General features: G+C 50.1%; 1 protein-coding gene across 4 annotated transcripts; it reads right to left on the bottom strand.

Moving 5' to 3' along the window:
- Positions 1-110: 110 nt before the first annotated feature.
- Positions 111-20,443, bottom strand: LOC105189887 (uncharacterized). 4 transcript variants are annotated; one of them, XM_011152275.3, is made up of 8 exons: positions 19,970-20,442; positions 10,947-10,997; positions 8,923-9,184; positions 4,328-4,533; positions 3,351-3,555; positions 2,481-2,708; positions 1,852-2,162; positions 111-1,542 (listed from the first exon to the last, which is right to left on the bottom strand). In XM_011152275.3, exons 3-8 carry the CDS (start codon positions 9,169-9,171, stop codon positions 1,035-1,037), a joined length of 1,707 nt encoding a protein of 568 aa, XP_011150577.1. In that variant the 5' UTR covers positions 9,172-9,184; positions 10,947-10,997; positions 19,970-20,442; the 3' UTR covers positions 111-1,034. The 4 variants fall into 4 exon arrangements, with proteins under 4 accessions (XP_011150577.1, XP_019700091.1, XP_025154063.1 ...); XM_019844532.2 differs by lacking the exon at positions 19,970-20,442 and adding an exon at positions 19,272-19,750; XM_025298278.1 differs by lacking the exon at positions 19,970-20,442 and adding an exon at positions 14,195-14,612.
- Between the last annotated feature and the right edge of the window lie 1,468 nt (positions 20,444-21,911).

Below are 21,911 nucleotides of genomic sequence, written 5' to 3'. Positions count from 1 at the left end.
AGAGAGAGAGAGAGAGAGAGAGAGAGAGAGAGAGAGAGAGAGAGAGAGGAGAAATAAAACAAAAGAGGAGAGAAAGTTCACTCGTACGGTATAATTACAGGTTAATCTAAGTCGCGTTTATGCATACTCGCTTTTATCGCCAGCTGCTCTTTTGCATTAGCCCGTATAATTTAGGCCATCCGTAAGAAATCTTCGTTAGCAGACGGCACGATTTGCCGGAGGACGATCGCGCGGTCGCCGCGCGCGCGAGAGAGCTCGTATAAAATCGTAAGAGAGAAAGCACCATGTATGTCGCAGCGCCAAGTCGCGTCGAGAGAGAGAGAGAGAGAGAGAGAGAGAGAGAGAGAGAGAAAGAGAGAAAAAGAGAGAGAGAGAGAGAGAAAGAGAGAAAAAGAGAGAGAGAGAGAGAGACAAACTCGATTCACTGACTCGGCGGCAGCTTGTCTTTCGGACATCGCCGACCTCGCTCGAGGAATCCGTCACGTAGAAAAATATGATTAATCCGCGTCTCGACGAGCGTGTGTTGCGCCCATTCTTTAGGTAATTTCGCGACAGCCTCCGTCAATTCTCGTTTCCCTCGTTTGATTCCCTCTTGCCTCTCCTGCTTCCCTGCGAATTCGAAAACGCGGTCACGCTCCCCGCGCCGATCGGAGATAGAAGAAGAAAAGAGAAGAGAAAAGAAAAGAAAAAAAGAAAAGAGGAAGAGAAAACGCGTTCGGCTGTCGCGAGAGAACGAACGAACGAACGAACGATCGAACGAACGAACGAACGAACGAACGAACGAACGAACGAGCGAGCGAGCGAGCGAGCGAGCGAGTGAGGGAGTGAAAGACAATCTCGACGTTCGCGACGATAATGTTCCGTAAAAAAAGACAACGGGAGGCAGGAGGCCACCCTGTCCCCGCAGCCTCGCGGTGGTCGCGCGAGGGTGTAATCAATCAAGGCGCGCCGTAATTGTAGAAATAGGTCTTCGCGACTTTCGGTGTACCGGTGAAATTGCCAATGTCCCAGAGGATCTCGACGATGGTCTTTCGCTACCTCACCGACTTGCCCAACGGGCTGACTTTGATTCGCGGCGTCAACACCGGGACCGGGTCGAGCTCCGGCAGCGAGCACTCGGCGCGCAGCTCCGTCCACGTCCTGTCCACGCTCGCGGCCAGCCGGTCCTTATACTTGTAGGCCGTACGATCGACGGTGGACTGCGTCTTGATGCAATCGTCGCCGCCGAACTCGCAGACGCGATAATGGTGGAGGATCGCGGCGTCCGACGGCACGTTCAGGGTGCCGTGGCCCGGGATGAACTCCCAGACGAAATGGTTGCCCGCCTCGACCACGTCCTGCGGCTTGCAGATGTACTTGGAGCGTTGCTTGTGCGGATGCAGCTTGGTGCGGCGGCGCGTCTTCCTCAGGGTGATGAGGCCGGCCTCGGTGGGTGTACGACTAGTCACCACAAACGGGTCGTCGGCCCATTGCAGGTAGAAGAAGGCGTTTTGGAAGGAGAACGCGCCCGTGGACTTGATATTGATCCGATTTCCCATCCACCTGGCAAAAGCAATTCGCCGCGAGATTAACGCGCCCCGCCAACGTCGCACGCGAGTCCGAATTGGGTGCTCGAGAAACGGACGCAAGAAAGGGACGCCTAACGAGCGTCACCCGGTGATTCCGAGTTACGATGAGTTACGTTTCGATTTCGGGAGGAACGGGACGGGAGGCGTCGCAAGAAACGCAAATCCCGCGCGACGCCGCGGCGGCACGAGCGAAAATGCCGGACTTTCGCCTTAATACGCGCGGCTGACGCGCGACCGAGCGCGATGAGCGCAAGGTCTGCGCCAAGCTCGGGAAAAGCCTTACCGCAGCAGGTCGATTATGGTGTCGTTGTGCCTCGGTATAATGTACTCGTCGAGGTCCACGAGCGCCACGTACTCGTACTTGTACATGGATCGGTACAGGCAGTCGTTAAGCGCCGCGAAGAGGCCCTCGGTGCGAATTTCCCGCTGGGAAATCATGTCCAGATGATGCCACGGCAGCACCGTAACCAGATCCTTGCTCTCGTAATATTTAAGCGCGCAGCCGGCCGCCGCGCCTACGGTGTCATTGTACAGAGTGACGTGGGTGGCGCCCAGGAGCCTATGCAACTCGATGAATTCCACCAGTTGCAAAACCTGAGAACGTCACAAGGTGAAGCGTGCGCGACGACGACGACGACGACGACGATGACGATAATCGGCCTCGTCGCGATCTCACGACGGACAAACCGCCTCTCGAACAAACAATTTCCCCTCTTTTTCCCCACATAGCTCGTTCAAACAAACAATCGACCCACGCGGACAGACAAAACCCGAAAGGATCTCCCAGCGGGACTATTTTCAAACCGGAGAACAAGAATGTCCCACACCTCGTGAGACGCTTGAGAATTGCCGCTCGAGGCGCAAAGGTCAGCCGCTCGACGACGACGTCGTACAGTTAGTCGATCGACGTACCCTGTTGTAATAATAATGCAAAGGCTTCACGCAAACGGCTAGAGCCTCCTTGTCGTTTGTTCTGCTCTCGAGACGATTCTGCACGAGGATGCGGTTCGTCGGGGCAGCCCGCAGCCTCGCCACGACGCTGACCGCCTCCGGCACCTTGTCCGCCGTCGGGGATTCTTTAGGCAACGGACATATCACGAAGCAGGCACTGTACTTCAGATTCCAATTCTCCCTGATCACCTGAAAGTCAACGCGGAGGCGTTCGCCACGAGCCACCTCGCCGACACCTCGACAGCGACAGGGACACGGCGACGGTGAGGGGGAGATATGTGTCGAGTAAACAATAATTAGCCGCCGGTGAAACGAACAAACGAACTGAACAACGATTCGTCATGCTTTCCTCCTCTCTCTCTCTCTCTCTCTCTCTCTCTCTCTCTCTCTCTCTCTCGCTGGCCTTTTCTCTAGAATTTTCGGTGGCTCGGATACCGCGAAGAGAGACGACTCGCGATCGATCGCACGGTTAAATACATCCACTTAATAAGGAAACAAATGGTTGCCTCACAAATAGAACAGAAGAGTCGAAGGATTCTTACAGAGACACAATAGCCCGGCGTCTCTCGGACTCGTACACGTCGATAACATTCGCGGGGAAACTTATCTCGGCGGGCGCGGGCGCGGGCGCGGGCGCGGGCGCGCGAGCATGCGAGACGAGGAAAATAATAAATTTTAGAGGAGCGGCTGGAAATTCGATAAGCCGGCGGAAAGGTAGCGAGGGGGCGGCAGAGAGGGGGGAAAATGCGCGCGCGCGCGACTCTGTTCCGACGACGCGTCTCGAGACGGGATCGTTTTTCAAGCCTGACACGACACACACAGCGCGCGTACCTTAACTTTGGCAGCTACCGTTACCGAGGCAGTGACATTCGCGCCGTTCTGCTGTCGATACCAAAGCCTGCACCAGACCCGCTCCGGACCCCTGGTCTTGGTAGCGCTGATCACACGCACCACACCCAGACTCTTGGCCGCCGCCGGGCTGCCGGCGCCGCTGACTCTGTCGTCGAAGTACGCCGAGTAAACGAAGAATTTGAACCTGAAAGGGCGAGGCAGAAACGCGACCGTTCAACCCCCGCATCCGCGCGATGCATAATTCATTTCGCACCTTGTCTAAAAGTATAATACGACCGGGAATGCTAATGCGCAAACCCGTCTACGTGTGTTGCTCGCGCGCAACACCGACACGCGGCGAATAGCGCCGCGTGCGCGCGCACCTGTGAGCGAGGGGGTGAGAGATCGAATTTTCGATAGATTGATATTTCAAAAATCCCTCGTGTGCGCGATGCGAAGCGTCGAGTGAAATGGGATTTTCGATAAATCGACGCTTTCAAGATCCCCCGCGCGATAACGGAATTACACCCGCCGAGCAGAAGCGGCTCGCGCGCTTCCCCCGCTGCGTGTGGACATTGTTTCACGACGAAACAATTAGTAACGAAATTAATTTACAAAGCGCGCACTGCTGACCGAGTCGCGCTCGCTCACCCGATCCGCGCTTTGTTTCCCACGCGGAAGGATCGAACGACTTCACAATTAAATGTGCTCGCGCGCGCGCGAGGCATGGAGGCGCGCATTTTGACTCCCACGGCGCGGCAAGGCCGAATTTAATAATAACGCCGCGAGAATAATCCAGCGCGCGAAATGGCACGACCTTTGTTTCATCGCGTGGCTAGCGCGAATTTGACAGGCCGAGCTTGCCGTGCGGGGCGGAAAGACACCGGAGAGCTCGGCTCCCACTCGATGCCGCTAATTGCAGGGTTAGCTCGTTCGCGCGAAGCTACATGTGTGTGTGTGTGTGTGTGTGTACGTACCTAGTGTTGGTGACCGGCAACCACTCGGCATGCGTGACCTTCAGGTTCTGATCCAACTGCGGCAGACGAGCCTCCAAGCTGGGCGGTAAGCTCGGTAAGCCACGCGGATCCGGGTGTATCGCCGTCTTCTGGCCGCCGTCCTCGCCGCGAACCAATAACCCGACGTGCTCGTCGAAGCTACCCTTCAAACCGGCATAATCTTCGGCCTGAAGACAGCAAGATCCCCCGAGGGTAGAGTGACTCGTGGCATGTATCTCCTCGCGGGAATTATCGCGCGCGTCACGCTGGTAGATCGCGCGGAAGTGCTCGCCCAGTTGCTTCACCCCCCCCCCCCGCGATCCAACCCCAATTCCATTACTCGCGATGACACAAGGGACACACGCGTTGTTGCAGAACGCGAGAAGCGGAACGAAGTAAGTAAGTTTGAGAGGTCGTTCTTCCGCAGCGGTGGTCTATGACGATCCGAGGAAAGTCTGACTTACTCTCTCTCTCTCTCTCTCTCTCCCTCTCTCTCTCTCTCTCCCTCTCTCTCTCTCTCTCTCTCTCTGTCTTTCTTTCATCTCCCCTGCCGCTCCTCTCTTTTTCACTCTAATCGTTCCTGCAATCAAAGAGCGCCTCGGGCGATTTATAATTCGCGAGAGAATTCTAGTCATCCGAGGAATTCGAGTTCACAGATAAATCCTCCCGCACTTTTCTGCACGTCGCGCGGCGTGCTTTAAAAATCGCGAATGAGAGTTCTCGAGTTCCGTCGCGGACTGCTTCGAGTGTGATTCGAGAGGGGACGCGCGACGGTGCGAATATCCCGGAAGCTGACAATTTCGCGTTTGCTTCCTTCCGCCGCGCCGTGCGCCGGGCGCAAACGTTTTAATTTGCGCTGAGCTCGGCTGAAAATGATCGCCGACAAACAGAGGATATTCTAATGGTTATCGAGCATACTTGCACGCGGTCTCGTGGCGTGTCATTCAATTAAATATAACAAAGGCTGTTAATATTACAATCAAAATATTAGTCGCTGTCGTTGTGCGCTGTGTTCTCTCAGTGATTATAGGGATCATTCGTGTAATTATTGACATGGACTACGCTCGTTGAATATACATTATGGTATCGAAAATGCATCCCGCTACACACGAGTGACGAGAGTTGTTTATCTCGGATCAGCAACCGTTATCGATAACTACAATTAACGTTGACGCTTTAATTGCCGTTAACCACCCGCGTTAGCCTGATTGCGGTCGATTCGAGTGAGCCGAGCAAAGAAAAAAACAGCGAGCGAGAGAGAGAGAGAGAGGGGGGGGAGAGCAAGAGCTCATAAATATGGCTCGACGAGGAGGAGGATGATGGTGACCGAGACGTTAAACTTCGAAATTCCGGGATCGTCGACTCTTCCAGGGCGAATTTTACAGGGATACCTCGGGACTCGCGCGCGCGTGCGCAACTCCGCTATGAGAAACTGAGAGGGGAAGGGAGGGCGAGATGTAAACGGATGAAGAAAGTTCCACGGGATTGAGCAAACTAATTTGTCAGTCGGGCGCTCGGTCGTATCCGGTTAAACTTTTCCACGGCGGTCGTGTGTCTTTCCCAGGCCGCGTCGCTGACTCCTTCTGGCTTTTCGCGCAACCACCCGCCTGGCCTGCTTGATGGCCGTGTTTCTTCTCCTTCGAGTTCCGGATTCGCGTGAATCATTGTCCGGCGCGGGCGCGAGGGTGCATAAACTATGTCGGCTACGTTGCAACAGGCATTGCAAGCGCGACGACTGAAAGGCTGCACTACCACGACGACGACGACGACGACGACGACGACGACAATGGTATGCGTGTGCGGCGCAGGAAAAATCGATGCTCTTTCACCTGTAACGTACACGACGGAGTTTTCGGCCGCCGTGGTGCGCTCGCTTTGTTCGTGTCCTACGTGGACAAAGAGCCACATTGCGCAAAAGGTCGCGACCTTAGTCCGCCGTAGTCGCCGTCGAGCGCTTCCGAAGGCTCGTGTTCTTTAGCTCGCGGCGGGAAGTACTTGCGAGGATTACCGAGGGAGCAATAATGGACGCATAAAGAGACGCTAGGGTATGCAGTACACTCGCGTATTTGCGATAAAATGCCGCGAGAGCGAACGCGCGTAGCATAAAAATAAGATTCCCGCGATAGGGACGCGGGACGCGAGAACTGACAGATGCAGGGGCGGCTTTCGAATTCGAAGTGGTCTACTCCCTCCCCCCACCCCGCCCCGCGATAGTGCGCGCGCGGCTACGCGCGAAAGATAAATAAAAAGCCGGTTAACCGTCGCCGCGGGGCGAAGTAGTACTTCGTTTCCACGCTCGCGGCTATTTTCATCCGGCGCCGAGCGAAGAAGCATACAAACTAGCACTTTTCTCGGCGGCCGCGTTTTTATTTCGCCGGAAGTTTGATTATGAGCATTAAGTGTAACTTAGTTTCGGGACGGGTTTTATACGTGAGGTAATTCGCCCGCGACTCACGACCACCACGAGCGAGAAGGCTCTCGCGTGCAACCGGGGAATTTTCAAGTTCCAAGTTTTCTGGATATCTATGTTTTCTCCTCTCTTCCTTTCCGGCCGGGACACGACCCTGCGCGCTCGATTATTACCAGTACCAGAGGCAAGGAGAAAGACGTTTCCGGAGAGTTACTTCGACATTAAGAATCGCGCCGCGGGCTGGAAAGATTCTGAGAGAGAGAGAGAGAGAGAGAGAGAGAGAGAGAGAGAGAGAGAGAGTCTCCTCTTTCTCTCTGTCTCTATCGAGTCCTCGAATCAGTTCCGTAACCGCGCCGGTCATTGGCATAAATTCCAAAGTTCGAACGTTCGAAAGAGATCGCGGCGGCAAACACGCGGTAGCGAACGCGTGCGTTGTGAAACACTGCACGAAGCGAGATAAATACGCGAGATTATCGGATTTATTAATCGCTTTGTAGCCCGGCTGCCGCCCGGGCTTTACCGCGGCTTTCGCACCTGTCAGAAACATATCGGTTTTGTAGGTCGCACGAACAAAAAAAAAAAGAAGAGAGAAAAACGAAATACAGGAAGCTGGCGGAAATCTCGTAGCGTCGGTGTCTTTTTCCGATTCCTGCGTTTTCTCTCGTGCTCCCTCAACTCGGCGAATGCCGCTTTTCCGCGTAATCTCGCGACGTCGCGCCCACATGCACGGTGAATTAAGTTTGAATTGATTTATGCTAATTAAATTGACGATGAAACATTAAATGTCGCCTCACGCTCAGTCAATTTAAAAACGACACCAAGTGAAGGCGACACGAGACAGAGACGGCAGAGACGGAAAGACGTGTATTATCCGAGATTCCGAGATACCGAGGATAGATTGTTACGCTCGGAGAGAGTATAATACAATTCAAAGTTCCGGAAACAATTTAACAACAAATTAGTTACCATTCGTGCGCGACTGCGAGACGCGACCGCCTTCTCGCGAAGGGCGCGACGAGTAACGTTGGCACGCAGAAAAATATTCTGTTGCGACAACTAGAAATTTTCTGTTACATGAGGTTCAGTTGTAAGCAGTAACAGAATAGTTCTGTGTTCTTCGCCAACCGAAGAACCATTCACATCAACAATCGCTTTCGATCGAAGGGACAGAAATTTTCGGTCGCGAAAATATAGTGACCGCAGCAGAGTATGCAGCTAAGTACTCTTACAGAAGGCGTGGAACTATATCGTACATGTAAAGAAAAACGAAATCTCTCAGTTACCGCGACCGAAAAGATTCCGTTTGAAAAAGTTGAATAACGTTCAGAGAGACGCTTTGTTTTATCCGTGTGAAGACAGTCGTCAAGCGAAAGCATAGAGCGAAAAATCTGCAACACTATCTGCAAGATAGTAGTGTATATTTATATTCTGGATTCTCTTTCATCAGTAAAAGTGACTCTAAAAGTAGTTCACAGCCGATCAGAAGGCTTATACAAACCACTCTTAATGATAAAACAGAGTTCAGGATATGAGCCTGTATCATTAGCCGCATTATTGCGTCAAAAAGATACATTAACTATAAACAAGAAAAAATTCGCTACATTAGCAAATTTTTTAGCTCGCGAAACGTTACATTAATTGCAAAAACGACAGCGAACCTGCTTCTTGCCATAACCAATAAATATCCGATAATGCATCAACTGAACTATAATAGATTGTAACGAATGAGACTTGTATTCCTGACAATTTGATGTTCGTCTGAGGTGACCGGCCGAGGTATATTTTCAGGACAACAGAAAGCGTCCAACGGGATTTTTCTGCTGTTGCAACCGAATTTTCAGTTGATTCCCGAGGAACCGAAGGTTTCGGTTGTCCTAACTGAAATTCAATTGTATCAACTGAATAGTTTTCTACGTGTGATAAGATGAAACTGGAAACCGACACCGAAGACGGTGCATCGTCACAAAAGGGTGTCACAAGAAGCGCGCGCGCACGTGTCCGCACACGTGTGCGAGCGAGAGGAACAGGGACGAAGCAGCTTCCTCGAGATGGGAATCAATTTCTTTGGCGAGGGTAGAGCGATTAAAGTGACGTCGCCGGGGCAGGATCAGCTGGGACGAAGTTATATAAATCGCCGAGCGGAGGGAATAGCCTCCTTGCTACTTACTCCTACTTCGCCGTAATCCGGACGATCGGGCGCAGCTGGCAATCGATGACCGCTTCTGTGACCCCCGAGTACGCCGGTGCCGCCTACGCTTACGCCGCGCCTCTCGTCGATCAGGAATATCTCCGTGAGGACGATCAGGCCGAACACAGCGAAGAACATGACGACCAGCATGAACGACATGTTGGCACGTTCCTTGAGGACACCGGCGTTCGCCCGGCTCCCGCCGGAGCCGGCTCTTCGGCCGCCCATGCTCTGGCAGGCTCTGCAAGTGACAAGCAAGGAGGAAAAGGAGCGAGCGAGCGAGCAAGCGAGCGCGAGGTCGCCTAGTCGAAATAAAAGCCGAGCCAAGAACGTGACTCGCTGTTGCCGCTGCTCGTCTTTTTCCTATCCTTCCTCTCTTTTTCTGCCACGGGGTTAGGAGTGGATCACACACACACACGTCGGTGATCATTAGTATCTTCTCTCGTGTCTCGATCGCGCGTTTCACTGCGCACCGAGTGCCAGCGTCGACGGGAAATAACGGTGAATATAAAGTGGCCCGAAATCGCGCTTCGCTGAATCGCGCCGCTCGTGATTCGACAGACTGTCAAACGTGCCATTAACGCTCGATGCTGTCGCGGGATTGGCGTCACTCACGATCTCATCTCCCGAGAAATCGCGAGTCGAGAACCCTCCTCCCCCTCCCCCTCCCGCCGTATATTCGATCGTCGATCGTCCCCCGTCGGGCGTCTCTGTTTCTCATTGTCAAACGGATACGTCGGGAGAACAGTCTCTACTATTGGATTAAATTGAATTTACATAATTAACGTGCCGCGGAAAGGCGATATTCTATTACTCACTTGGCACCCGTCGCTCCTCATGCACGCCGCCAGCTCGATTCGTCAGGGAGGCCCGTGACGTGAACACCGCGACGCGCATTAATTAACCCTCCCCTCCTCCCCGTTGATCTCACCGCGCGATTCTATAATATTAAAAATTACGACCTCTCCGCCCGCGTTCTCCCTCATTTCAGGCCGGCCTCCGATACATCGATAACCCGGTCGGATTACGCTGCTACACTCAGTATATTCAGCGGCGAGATATCGGCGGATACATTCGACACATTCGGTTTTTCCGATAGCGCGAGCCTCCGGAGTTTCTGACCTGGCGATGTTCGGCCGACACGACAAGCGCACGCGTCCTAAAATCGACGGGGAACTGAACGGAACGGGATAACGGAATAGCGCGTGAGCGCACACACGTATACACCCGATACAGGGAACAAACTTCTCTCAATCGTCGAATTCAGACGAGATGGAGCGCGCCGCGCCGTTTCGGCGGTCCTGCTCCTAAAACGCGGCCGCCGCGCTGGGGGCAAACTTTGTTCACGTGCCGCGGGACGGCGAATAAAACTGCCACTCGATAGCGTCGACGTGAATAAGCAAATCCTACCGTCGCGAATAAACACCGGTGATACCTTTCACGAGTGAGACACGAGTCGTATGCTTCGCGCACGATTCTACGCCGAGCGAAACGCAATTTCGCCTTCTTAGTGACTCATGTATACATGTACGAAGTCGTTACAATTTTTACGGTTTTGCTATCAAGTCGTATATTTAAATTTCCGCGAGCCTTTTACGTTTGCGTTTCTCCTTGCGCGCCGCACATATCCCACGTAATCTCGAAGAGGAAAAACAAAAATGTAATGACAAGAGAGATACATACGATTAACGCGCGACGCGAATCACGCGCACAATTGCGACGGGAATATATTTATAATTACGCACGTACAGCGTCAATGTAAACTTTCAGCTTATTTATGCGCGAAATGTCACGGAGGGTAAAGTGTGCAAATGTATGCGAGAGGAAGGGGAAGGGGGAGAGAAATTTAATTCGGTTCGCAGTCCTTGCGTTTAATTCTGTTATCGGATATGGCTCGGTCTCGTCTGTGCGATATCGCGCATGCGCGTGCGCGTTGCGAGATAACTCCGCGGCACAAAGGAATTTAATTGAGAAAATTTTAATTACGCTATCGGTCGACTTACTTAAAGTTGGTCCGGGAAAACCGCTGCCAAGCATGGGGACGGTAGCTCCTTCTGAAAATAATTACGGATATCATTAATTCGGTCTTTTTTTCCCCCCCCCCCCCCGCCAGCCGGCGATAGCAAACGTTTCGCAATTTTGCGCGCTCGCAGCGCAATTTCAGCTCGCGCGCATTAACTTCCCCTTTCCACTGACCGAACGTAAACGCTCCTCTTCGACGACGTCGACGGTTTACCATTTTATCGCTCGCGACGTGTGAGTGAGAGAGAAAAAGTCATGTTTTATCGGCATATAATTGAAATTACATGGGATGTAAAATATTACGATATTAATGATAAAATCAAATGTCACAAATGGAGAGGTAATCGCTGTTTATTTAGCAATCACCGAGAGAAAGAGAGGGAGGGAGAGAGGGGAAAAAGAGAAAATGACGATTATCGGTTTTATGGCCGTTGCGATAACACAGTCTTCGTCCACCTGTCGCGTAATTGTGACTTACATCTTATTTACTATCGAATCCCATTAACGCGACGTGAATACGTCCGCTCGGCAGAATCCTGACAGCGCGGAATAATTCGGATCAATGTCGTCTGAGACGACGCTGGATGTAGATTCGCGCTCGATAATGGGAGCTTTACGACGACGACTGCTCACCTCCGTCTCCAATATGCATTAACGCAGAAAGGTGCCCACATTGAGAATATTTTATGATACATATCTAATTAGACGCTCAAAGTCGCGACGCTAACGCAGCCGCGCGTCCGACCGGCTCACCCGGCATAAATTACGCGAGCTTACGACAGTCGACGCTTTTAATGACCGGCTCGCGTGCAACGGCGAAAAATGCTTTTATTGATAAAGAAAAACGAAGGAAGGAAGGAAAATCTCACGTGCGCTCGATCAACTTGAAAAACACATAATAAAAATCCGATTGTACACCCACGGTAAACGATTCTGTCCCTTGGAAATTTTCACAAACTGAGAAGTGACTACGTTTCTACACTACTCACAGTCCATGCACGATTAATAGATGTTGTAAACTGTAAGCCGTAAGAACTGGCTAATTATAGCCGACTATTTTTATAATAATTGACTGTGATTCGCCAATTCTTACGGCTTACAACTTACGACACGTATTGTAGACCAGGCCTCAATCCTCCATAAGCGAGCGTAAGTTTTAGTTATTTTATTAATCGTGCATGGACTGTGAGTAATGTAGAAACGTAGCCACTTCTCAGTTTGTGAAAATTTCCAAGGGACAGAATCGATTACCGTGGGTGTACAGTCACTCGCGTAATATTGTCTCGCGACATCTTGTCTCTCGCGCGCAGTATCGAGAAAATTATCAAACCGAGTAATTTACTCGGAGAAATTGCTCGATTGCTGGATTGGTGGTGGTTAGATGAAGGACACTGATGTTGACGCATATAAAATATTGGTACAGTCTATACGAAAGAGAAATAAAAGGGAGAAACGAACGGATGGCAGTGGTGTGTATAAATGTATTTAGATCTCGCGGATTTATGCCGGGCTTCCTCGGCGAAATATCGAGACGACCGCGTCGCCAAAGTGAGGCGTCGCAAATCCTACCTACGGAGCATTAATGAATTCCCCGCATTAACCTTCTTCGTATATTTACACAATTAAATCGTTATCATTTGCGGAACTATTGTCTCTTCAGGAAGAGCCGCAGAGCGCCTTAAATAAATAAATACGCTCCCGTTCGCGTTCGCGAGCGTCTTGCTACCAAAGATTTACGTTGCAATTTATCTTCCGGTGACGGGTTTCGTCGTTTACAGAAAGCACTTCGCAAAAAGGGCAATGTAGTCGTAGCCGGCGCTATATACGGGGTGTCACAGATTTAAGGAGAGATATTTTAGAAAGACAGTTTGCCTGGCAATTTATATGCGGGATAGAGATATACACCGTAATCGCGACTCGAAATATTTTCGGACATATGTGTGTGATTCACGACACGACAAATTAATACGATCTCCGGCGTATGTATTTTTCATTTTCATATAATTGGCTGGTCCACTTATCACACGTCCTAATTCATCACGCGTTAATTGCGACTCGTACGTAAATTAATGAGATGCATCAGTTCATCGCAACTGTCGGCCATCGACGTCGCCCGTCGAGACAATGAAATTTCAACTACCAGTATCTGACATATATATGCGCCATATTTTCTAAGTATTTCTCGTAACATAATTTACCGGATATATCAGATATACTAGATGTCCGTTGTGTGTACACAATAGGCAGCACATTGTGCTAATCAGATGCGCGATGCTGAGGCAGAATAATTCGTCGGCAGGGAGAGCCGCAGTGAATAAATCCTCGCATGGTCAGCCAGACCGGCCGGCTGGCTGGCTGACCGCCTGTCTCTACTTAGGCTCGAGTTTGCTTTTCGCCGTCACGGCTTCGTCCGCATTCCCTTTTTATACGAGCCAAAGGAGCAGTCGGGTGCTCGTTTCAACCGTATTACGTTGGCTTCACATGAATAGAGAACACGACCCAAAGCCGTGCCGAGACACGCCGCGAGTATCGCAATAAATTAGCGACGACGCTTAACGCTTCCACCGACGGGTAATATTACACCGCGGGATAAATGAACGACGAACCGTCTGTGCCGTGCAGTTAATCACGCGCTACGTCAAAGGTGAGGCGGAAATTACGGCGGTCTCGAAGGTGGCGGGAATTAAACTCGAGAAAAAGTCGCCGCGCTGAGAACGCTGAGAGCGCGTTTTTCGGATGTCTTGCCGAGTTATCGTCGGGCAGCACTATTTCTCATACCTGTTAACGACCTGCGATTACGAGGGATCAGTGGTTTGATTTATCCACCGCTCGAGGGAAGAGAGAGGGGGGGGAGAGAGAGAGAGAGAGAGAGCCGAATATGGAATCACCGAGCTTTTCGCGATTCAAACAAGTCCGTACGAATTTCAGAGCTACGAGAGTCGCGAGCAGCAATTTCGTAAGATAAATAAAACACGTACGAGATATTCGCGTCTTAAATTGCGTCATCATGAACGACCTCGTGACCGAGGACCGTCGTCGTGGTCCGTCTCCCGAGGTGTATTTCTTGGACGGTTATATCGGGCGGAAATGAACGTAGGAGGCCTCAAAAGGCAATCTGGCTAGTTTGACCGCAACGGATATTATTTCCTTCCGCCTGTTGCGCCGAATCGATTTCCTCGGCTCGGCCATAATATGTTCGAACATCGGAAGATTTCCTCCGCTTTCTGACCTGCGTCGTGACCTGCGGGTAGTACGACGCCGCCAGATCGTCCTCTACCTCGTCGTCGTCGACGACGACGACGACGACGACGACGCTGGCAATCTCAAAAGGATCTTTCGGTAGCAGTTATCTTCCTTGTAGAAATCACGGAACGGTAACCCTGAAAGCGCAGGGAAATTCGTACACCATTTCACCGGCAGTAGGTACAGCGGGATACTACGTGACGTTTTTCGATATACTATTTGGCCCCTATGGGCCGCGCGTCTCGCAGATTCTATTTCAAGAATTTACATGGCAAAGCGATGTAATTCCGATGACATAATATCGATATTTCGAGTCGCGCAGGCAGCCAATAGCGGTCTGTAACTTGAAAGTGGCACGGGAGAATGTTCCATCGAAATCTAAATCGATATTTGCCGAAACGTTTTCGCGGTGCATACAAGAAGAAATATAATATTACTGTGGAATTGAAGAAATAAATACAAGATCGAGCAAAAATGAACTTTTCTCCGGCGCAAAAGAGGTTCATAATACTGAAAGAAGTTTTGCAAGAAATAGAAAGAGAACGAGAGAGAGAGAGAGAGAGAGAGAGAGGAAGGAGAGTTTCTACCTAAATGGCTGCGGAATATTCCATCTTTTTATCTGTACAAAAACGGGGTTATTTTGCCAAACTATTTCACACCCGCAATAACGGCAAGCACACGATTATTTTTGAGCTCCTAAACATGCGATGGATCGATCAGTATGATGTTTAACGTGCAAAAAGTTCTACTACAGATATTACGCGTAACATAAAATGCACCATACGCGATATATACCCATGAATATTACATCGTACATTACAATTCAAAGAAAAAAGGCAGGATCTTCCCGGACCGATAGACGACGCGATAAGGAGCGCGTATAATTATTATTCGCGTACGTGGTTCATCTGTGCTTGATCTACTCTGGAATTTGTTCAATACCCGATATCCTTAATACAGGTACGATTTATCGAGGATTTTTATTGCACGGGTCGCCAGAGATGGGCTCTCTCCCTCTCTCTCTCTCTCTCTCTCTCTCTCACACACACACACATACATCCCTGACATTTAGCGAGCTGGGAACGAACGATTCATTAAGGCAAGCACGCCGGCGAGTGATTTATTTTGCGCGGTGGAAACAATAAAAGCCGCCGCTGCGTGCAACGACGATGAAATCGTCGTCGCTAATTGCGGCGTGATGTTAAGTTCTTCGTCAACGACGAGTGACAGTTTAATTGCGGGTTCGAGTAACAACGCGCGAGAGGGGTAGGGAGTTTTTTTTTTTTCATAATCATCGGGAGAAACAAGTGCGAGTCCGCGGATGATGATCCGTGTGGCTATAATTAGAGGATTATACGAGGAGGAGAACCCGCGAGAAAAACGGGAGCGATGATCGCGCGATACTCCCGATGAGAAATCGCGTATCGATTCCTGGCCGAAGCAAAAGGAGGATAAGCCCGGCGAAGAACGCGGCCGTCGCGCTCGAAAGTTTTCGCAGTATAACTCGCGGAGAATGGCGAATTAATCTTAAACTTCACAAGGTAATCTAAAGAGGGTAAATTGAGAGGTAAGTAAATTTCGCGGCATTGTATCGGGAGATTTCGTAATTTTACAGCAAGATTTGCACGCGCGAGAACGAATACGAATAACCGTCCGGCGATAATTCCGAGCGTCGCGTAGTACATCCCAATGATACATCGCGATACAATGCGCTCGTTGCGCATTTTCGCGTCTCGCATAAATCGTCCGAGCGTTTCTTTAATTTAACTCGCACTTTTCAGGGGCCGGACGGATTTGTGTAAAAAGTCGGATAGCTATCGGATAAAGCTCCCGGCTCCCGATGATAATTTTTCCTACAGCTTATCGGAATTTTACGGCACGTCCGCGATGCAAATTTTTATTAGTTCATCCGCCACTTCCTTCGCAAATTCAATCTAACGGGTGTCCTCGAGCGCTCTGATTGCTCATCGATCGCCAGGAAAAAGCCTATTATGCCGCTCTCTCGGGCACGTGTCTGTATTAATAAAAGAATCAATAACCTCCAATAACTTCTGGCCGCGTGCTCGCTTTAAAATTGAACGTGATTATTCGATGAGCCCCCGTTCTTTCCCTCTCTGTCTATCTTCGTACGTAACGCTCAGACAATCATTGGGCAGAATCCACGGCTAGTCGATAAAACTCACGAAGCGCCCGATAACGATAACAGACCATTGCGCGGAAATTTCAAGATAGACAATTCATTAACGGCCCATGCAAATTGCGAAACGAGCTCCGACCGATCACGGCCGGCTAACTAAGCCTCGACGTTTCCGTAATATTCGCGCCGGCGACATTCAGGTAATCACGATCTCGGATCTCTCCCGCGAAATCGCGTAGATGCTATCGCGACGTCGACAGACGAATGGACGTGATTTTTCATAAGTGACGCGCGGACGAAGGCGTAAAAAGAGAAAAAAAACGCACGATTTCATTTCTCCTTCCTTCCTCCTCCTCCTGCCCTCCCCTCTCTCTCTCTCTCTCTCTCTCTCTCTCCCTCCCTCATTCCAACTATACTTCCTATTTTCGTCGCGCACGCTGCGCGTATAGACGACATTTAATCCTCTTATCTCGAGGTCGCTTTATCTAGTGTCCGTTCGTCGCGCAAGCATTCACCCACCGGGATTACGTAAAACAGGCCACGAGAAAATCGGTCACTAAACCGTCCCTGCTGGATATCGACGGCGACGTTAGCGGCGGCGGCGGCTGCGGCTGCGGCCGCGGCTGCGGCCGCGCCGACGACGAATGATTTATTTTTCGCCGTGCGTCTCCGCGATCTATCGAACGCGTCTACGGAGGGAAGTCGTTGACAAAAGAGATTTCACCCTTAATACCGGCTGATGTAATACGTCAGCCGTCTGAGAGGGCCGATGTACAGCTCGGCGGCTCGATAGAAAATTACTCGATTCCGTCGACCGTAATAAGCTCCTCTGTCTTCTACCCTTGTACACGACGATGCATTGACGATATTAAAAAAGGGCGACTGAAGAATGAAAGAGGAGGCGGGTATATGTACCGAAGAGAGAGAAATCCTCGAGAGAACTTGATTCTCAGTGCTGCGAGCGGAGCGGCGCATCGGAAGTATATACACGCACGGAGAGCGGTTGGAAGACGCCGCTGTTTGATAACAATGTTGTTCGACTATTACATAGTTGCGATATCGTAACGACGTTCGACGTGATTGCATTGAGAATTAGTCCAAGTGTGGTTAACTTAATCGCCCGCGTCTGTAATTACCGCGTCTGCGACGTTTCGATGCGCCGCCCACGGTCGCTGTCGCCCCTCAATCTTCTTAGTTTCTTAGCTTCTCAGTTGCTCTTCTCCTCACACGCATATTCGCCTCTACTTTGCGCTCTTTCCCCGATCTACATTTTCCCCTTCACTTTATTTAATAACGTGCGTGTAACGGGCGTCGCGCAAACGATCGGAGCGGAGGACAAAGTGACTCTCTGATTGCAAGTCGACGACAATTAATGTGGGGTGCATCCCGTGTGCGTGATTTTTATTTACTTTCATCGATTGTCGCGCGTGCGATAGGAAATCGCGAGATCGGATAAAAACGATCATAATACGGTCGGGAGATAATCGTGATACAACGAGAGTTACATAGACAGCGTATTAGTGATAACGCGAAAATCAATTTCGCGATAACGCGAACGTCAGCCTCGTCGACTAGGTGACTCCGAATGTGCTTCAAACACACGGGTGTATTCGCGAGTGTATTCACGTTAAACGATTTATCAGTGACAACACTAATGATAGCATCTAGTAATAACGCTACCGCAATTTTTGCTGTTTTCGATACTTCAAAATTTTACTGTTGCGTTTGCGATGAAGACCGAAATACATGTGCGTTATTGCGAGGACATGTTTACGGGGACGAGATATTTTCAGCTCGCGCTAAAAGCGATGATTTATTGCCGAGTTTTTGGAGGGGGCGGGGGCGGGGGCGGGGGTGTAGCTATATATTTAATAAAGATCCATTATGCAATAATTTAGGTGCTCTCGCGTGTATCCCCGTCGCGCGACGATAAAACGGAATAAATGATATTTTCTTTTAATACGTCGTCAATACGGATAATTACGCGGGCAAAAGGTTAATTACCGCGCGATTTAATTGGCCATATCGCGAGCGTAACGAAGCTTGCCCTGCAAACTAACCGTGCGAAGACTAATCTAGGTCCGGAAAAGGCATAACTGCCGATGGCAGAAGGTAGGGGATTAATTATAGACTCGAAACAAGCAAAAACTACGTCAGAGTCCGGTTGATGCCGTTGAACAAAACGAAGGGATCTCTTTGTTCGTATACTGTTGGCAATCGAACATACGTTTGCGATTGACAATTGCGAGAATAGAAAGGATCTGATTAATAGTGTAGGCAACAAGTTCCAGCATTTTCAATCTTCTCCCGATTAAAAGTTTATTAGGAACCCTCTCTCGCAGACGGATATTCTGTGCGATTGAGCGAAGTTGGAGAATTAAGAATCGAGAAGATCAAGAATGCAGGAAGCGCGACCTTGATTCACACAGGAGGATATAATATTTTTCGAACATTCTTAGCTGAAGCAGTGCGCCGTTTCACACACTGACGTACGGAATTAAAAATTCACGAGAGAACGCGTATAACGTCTCTACAATGGAACGATCAACTTTGTAAGTAAGGTGGACGGCTGTACACATGATCGCGGACTGTAGACTTTCTAGCGTGCATTTAATGTTAAATCTAGCCGTCTGGAATCCTAACTTTATTAGGTTATGTGGAGCTCTCGCTCGCTTCGCGCGACGTCGTTTCACTTTGTAAATAACAAGCGGCCAGCTTTAACGTTAAACAAGCCACCGAAAGGGGAGACTCCGGAATAGTCCTAGAGTATCTCTCTCTCTCTCTCTCTCTCTCTCTCTCTCTCTCTCTCTCTCTCTCTCTCTCTCTCTCTCAAGACATCCAAAATGTCTGAATTCCTCAAAGAACGGCAAACACGGCTGTCCCGTTCTCAGGAAAGAACAACAGACATGCATCTCGCGTTTCCTACCTCTTCGATACCGCGCGCGCGCTCGAGTCCTACATCCCTTCGTGCACACACACTTGTTCTTCCTTCCGTCGAGAAAACACCGAACGGTCGATGGACTCGGCAGCGATGCGAGAACGCGTGCAGAGAGAACGCAGCACGCACAATTTCGCGGGCGAATTGCGCGGATGAATTCTCGCGTGAAAGAAGAAGAAAACGGGAGACAGGAGCGTCGCTCTTCGCGAAGGAGCCTGACTCTCGCGCCGTGACTAGAGGAAGGCGAAAATAAAAAGAGAAAGGATATCGAGCGCAAATTCGTTCTCGTCAACGTCGATGTGAGCGCGGTACACCGACCTCGGGGTGCAGCGGCGCGACCCTCGCGCACCTTGCACCGCGTATCACTGTGGTATCGCGCACGTCGAAGCGGAGCGCACACCCCCGTTTGACGGAGCAACCCCTGCCGTGGCGACGCGCTTCGTCGAGCCACCCTACTCGAGTGCGCGATAAGCGATCGGCGAGAGAAGGAAAAGGGGGAGCGAGAGATAGATAGATAGATAGATAGATGGATAGATAGAGAGAGAGAGAGAGAGAGACAGACAGACAGACAGACAGACAGACAGACAGACAGACAGACAGACAGACAGACAGACAGACAGACAGACAGACAGACACACACACACACAGAGAGATAGATAGAGAAAAAGAGAAAGAAAGCTACTCACGATCAACGCTGGAGATCCACGCGACGTCCTGCTGCTTGGCCGCGTTGTCACGCCGATGTGCCTCTTCTGACAGCTGTCATTACCGGCAGCAGCTCGCGACCCTCTCGTGCTCATATCGCGACGACCTCGACGACGAGTGTGGCTGACCATCGGGCGGGTAAACAAGAAGATGCTGAGAAGGGCGGCGAGCCGGCTGTGTTGAGGTTGTGACGAGGTCCAGGAGAACGGATGAAACGCGAAGCGACGAGCGTGTACGCGGGCGATTACGATCGGATGGACGAGAGGGGGAGGAAGAGAGAGAGAGAGAAAGAGAGCGGGTCGGACAGGCTGCTAACACACGAGTAACACGCGATGATAATTACGATCGGTGTCTATCTTATGCCTCCTGCCGGGTCGACGGCGACCGATGGTGTCGCCAGGCGCCGCGCCACGCCGAGCCGCGCGAATCGTACCATTACAACGTGAATACGGTTGTGCCGTCGCACTCCGGTCGGAGCGGGCGCATCGATCCGAGCACCCTCTACCACCTGAGCCGCGATTGGTTGCGGCGGCGCGCACGCGTACGCGTGCCGCAATCGAAGGGCGCGTTCTGAACTTCGTCGCGAATACGAACGAGCGCGAAGCTGCGCGATGTCGAGCCGATCGAGAGAGGAAGCACGCGCTCGAGCTTACCGCCGTAACGGTTTACGAGCGTACTCATGCACCGAGCGGAGAGACCTGGCCGAGAGTCGACGGAGAACGAGATGCTGCATCAGCGCGTTCACCGGGTGAGTTCTCTCTCGCGGGAGACGCACTGGTCGTGTATGCAGCTTTCGAGCTCGCGTCTTTCGCAGCTCGACGATGCGGGACCCAGCGACCTGAAAAAGCGACGACGCCGCCGCGGTGGGCGCCAATTTTTCGTACGCGCAACATGGCGGCGTAACGGAAATTTTTCCTTTCGCAATCGTAGAGACGACGGTATCGCGGCGCAAACGAAAACGCGGGATCGCTTGGTAAATGTACCAAGCAAGCAAAGTTGAATGCCACCAAAGCGCTTAGGCGGGAATGATATTCTGGTGAAATACATATAACTTGTCGTTTATGGCTCGAGAGAGTGCAGCAGCACGATAACGTATTCAACGTTTGCAATGCGGCGTTCTGTTTCTCGAGCGCGGAAGCGTATACATAATTAGTAAAGGTAAATAACTGTCGGTAACGTTTTTGCACGATTAAAATGTACCGCGCGGACGCATTATGCATAATGAGCATATTAAATGCGAGATAACGACAGTAACGTATTCGAGGCTCTTGTGATTGTCGAGTCGATTTGCCAAGCGATCGTCTGCGGCTATCTTGTTTTTTTTTTATACATATACAACTATGCATTCACGTTCGCAAAGGTACACAGTAATGCGTGACCTTCTGATACTTTTCTCTTCTTTCGCAAAATAAAATGGTTGAAAAATGTTTGTCCATATTAATTGCGCAGGTGAGAAGATATCTCTAACCGAGATTTCAGTTGTTAACCTTACAAATTTGCTCCAATTTGAAGATTCAGTATAACAAGTACTGTACAAATTATTGTTCTACTTTGATACCACAGATAATTATTTACTGTCAATTTCTCTGTATTAAATTATTCTTAAGAAAGACTTATTTACTTTAGAATTATTTATTATTCGATTATCTTAACTTCTACTTGCATCTAGTATTTACTTTTAATTAGTGTAATTAGAGAAATACTAATTTCATAACATATCCAGGTTCAAATAAAGTAAGATAGTCAAATATTACGAATAAAGTATGTGATTTAAGAATATTACATACTTCATATCAAGTAAGTAATGAAATTATTGAGAAATAAATCAATAAATCTTCTTCAGTGCATAATCCTCTTAATATTTTTAAATATTCAAGTTGGAGATTAAATAGAATTTCAATATTCAGAAAGAAGGAAAAAGGA

This window comes from Harpegnathos saltator, unplaced genomic scaffold, assembly GCF_003227715.2.
Source record: "Harpegnathos saltator strain DR-91 unplaced genomic scaffold, Hsal_v8.6 scaffold213, whole genome shotgun sequence".
NCBI lineage: Eukaryota > Metazoa > Arthropoda > Insecta > Hymenoptera > Formicidae > Harpegnathos > Harpegnathos saltator.
Note: the sequence above shows the minus strand (reverse complement) of the source record. Positions and strands in the feature narration are given on the sequence as shown.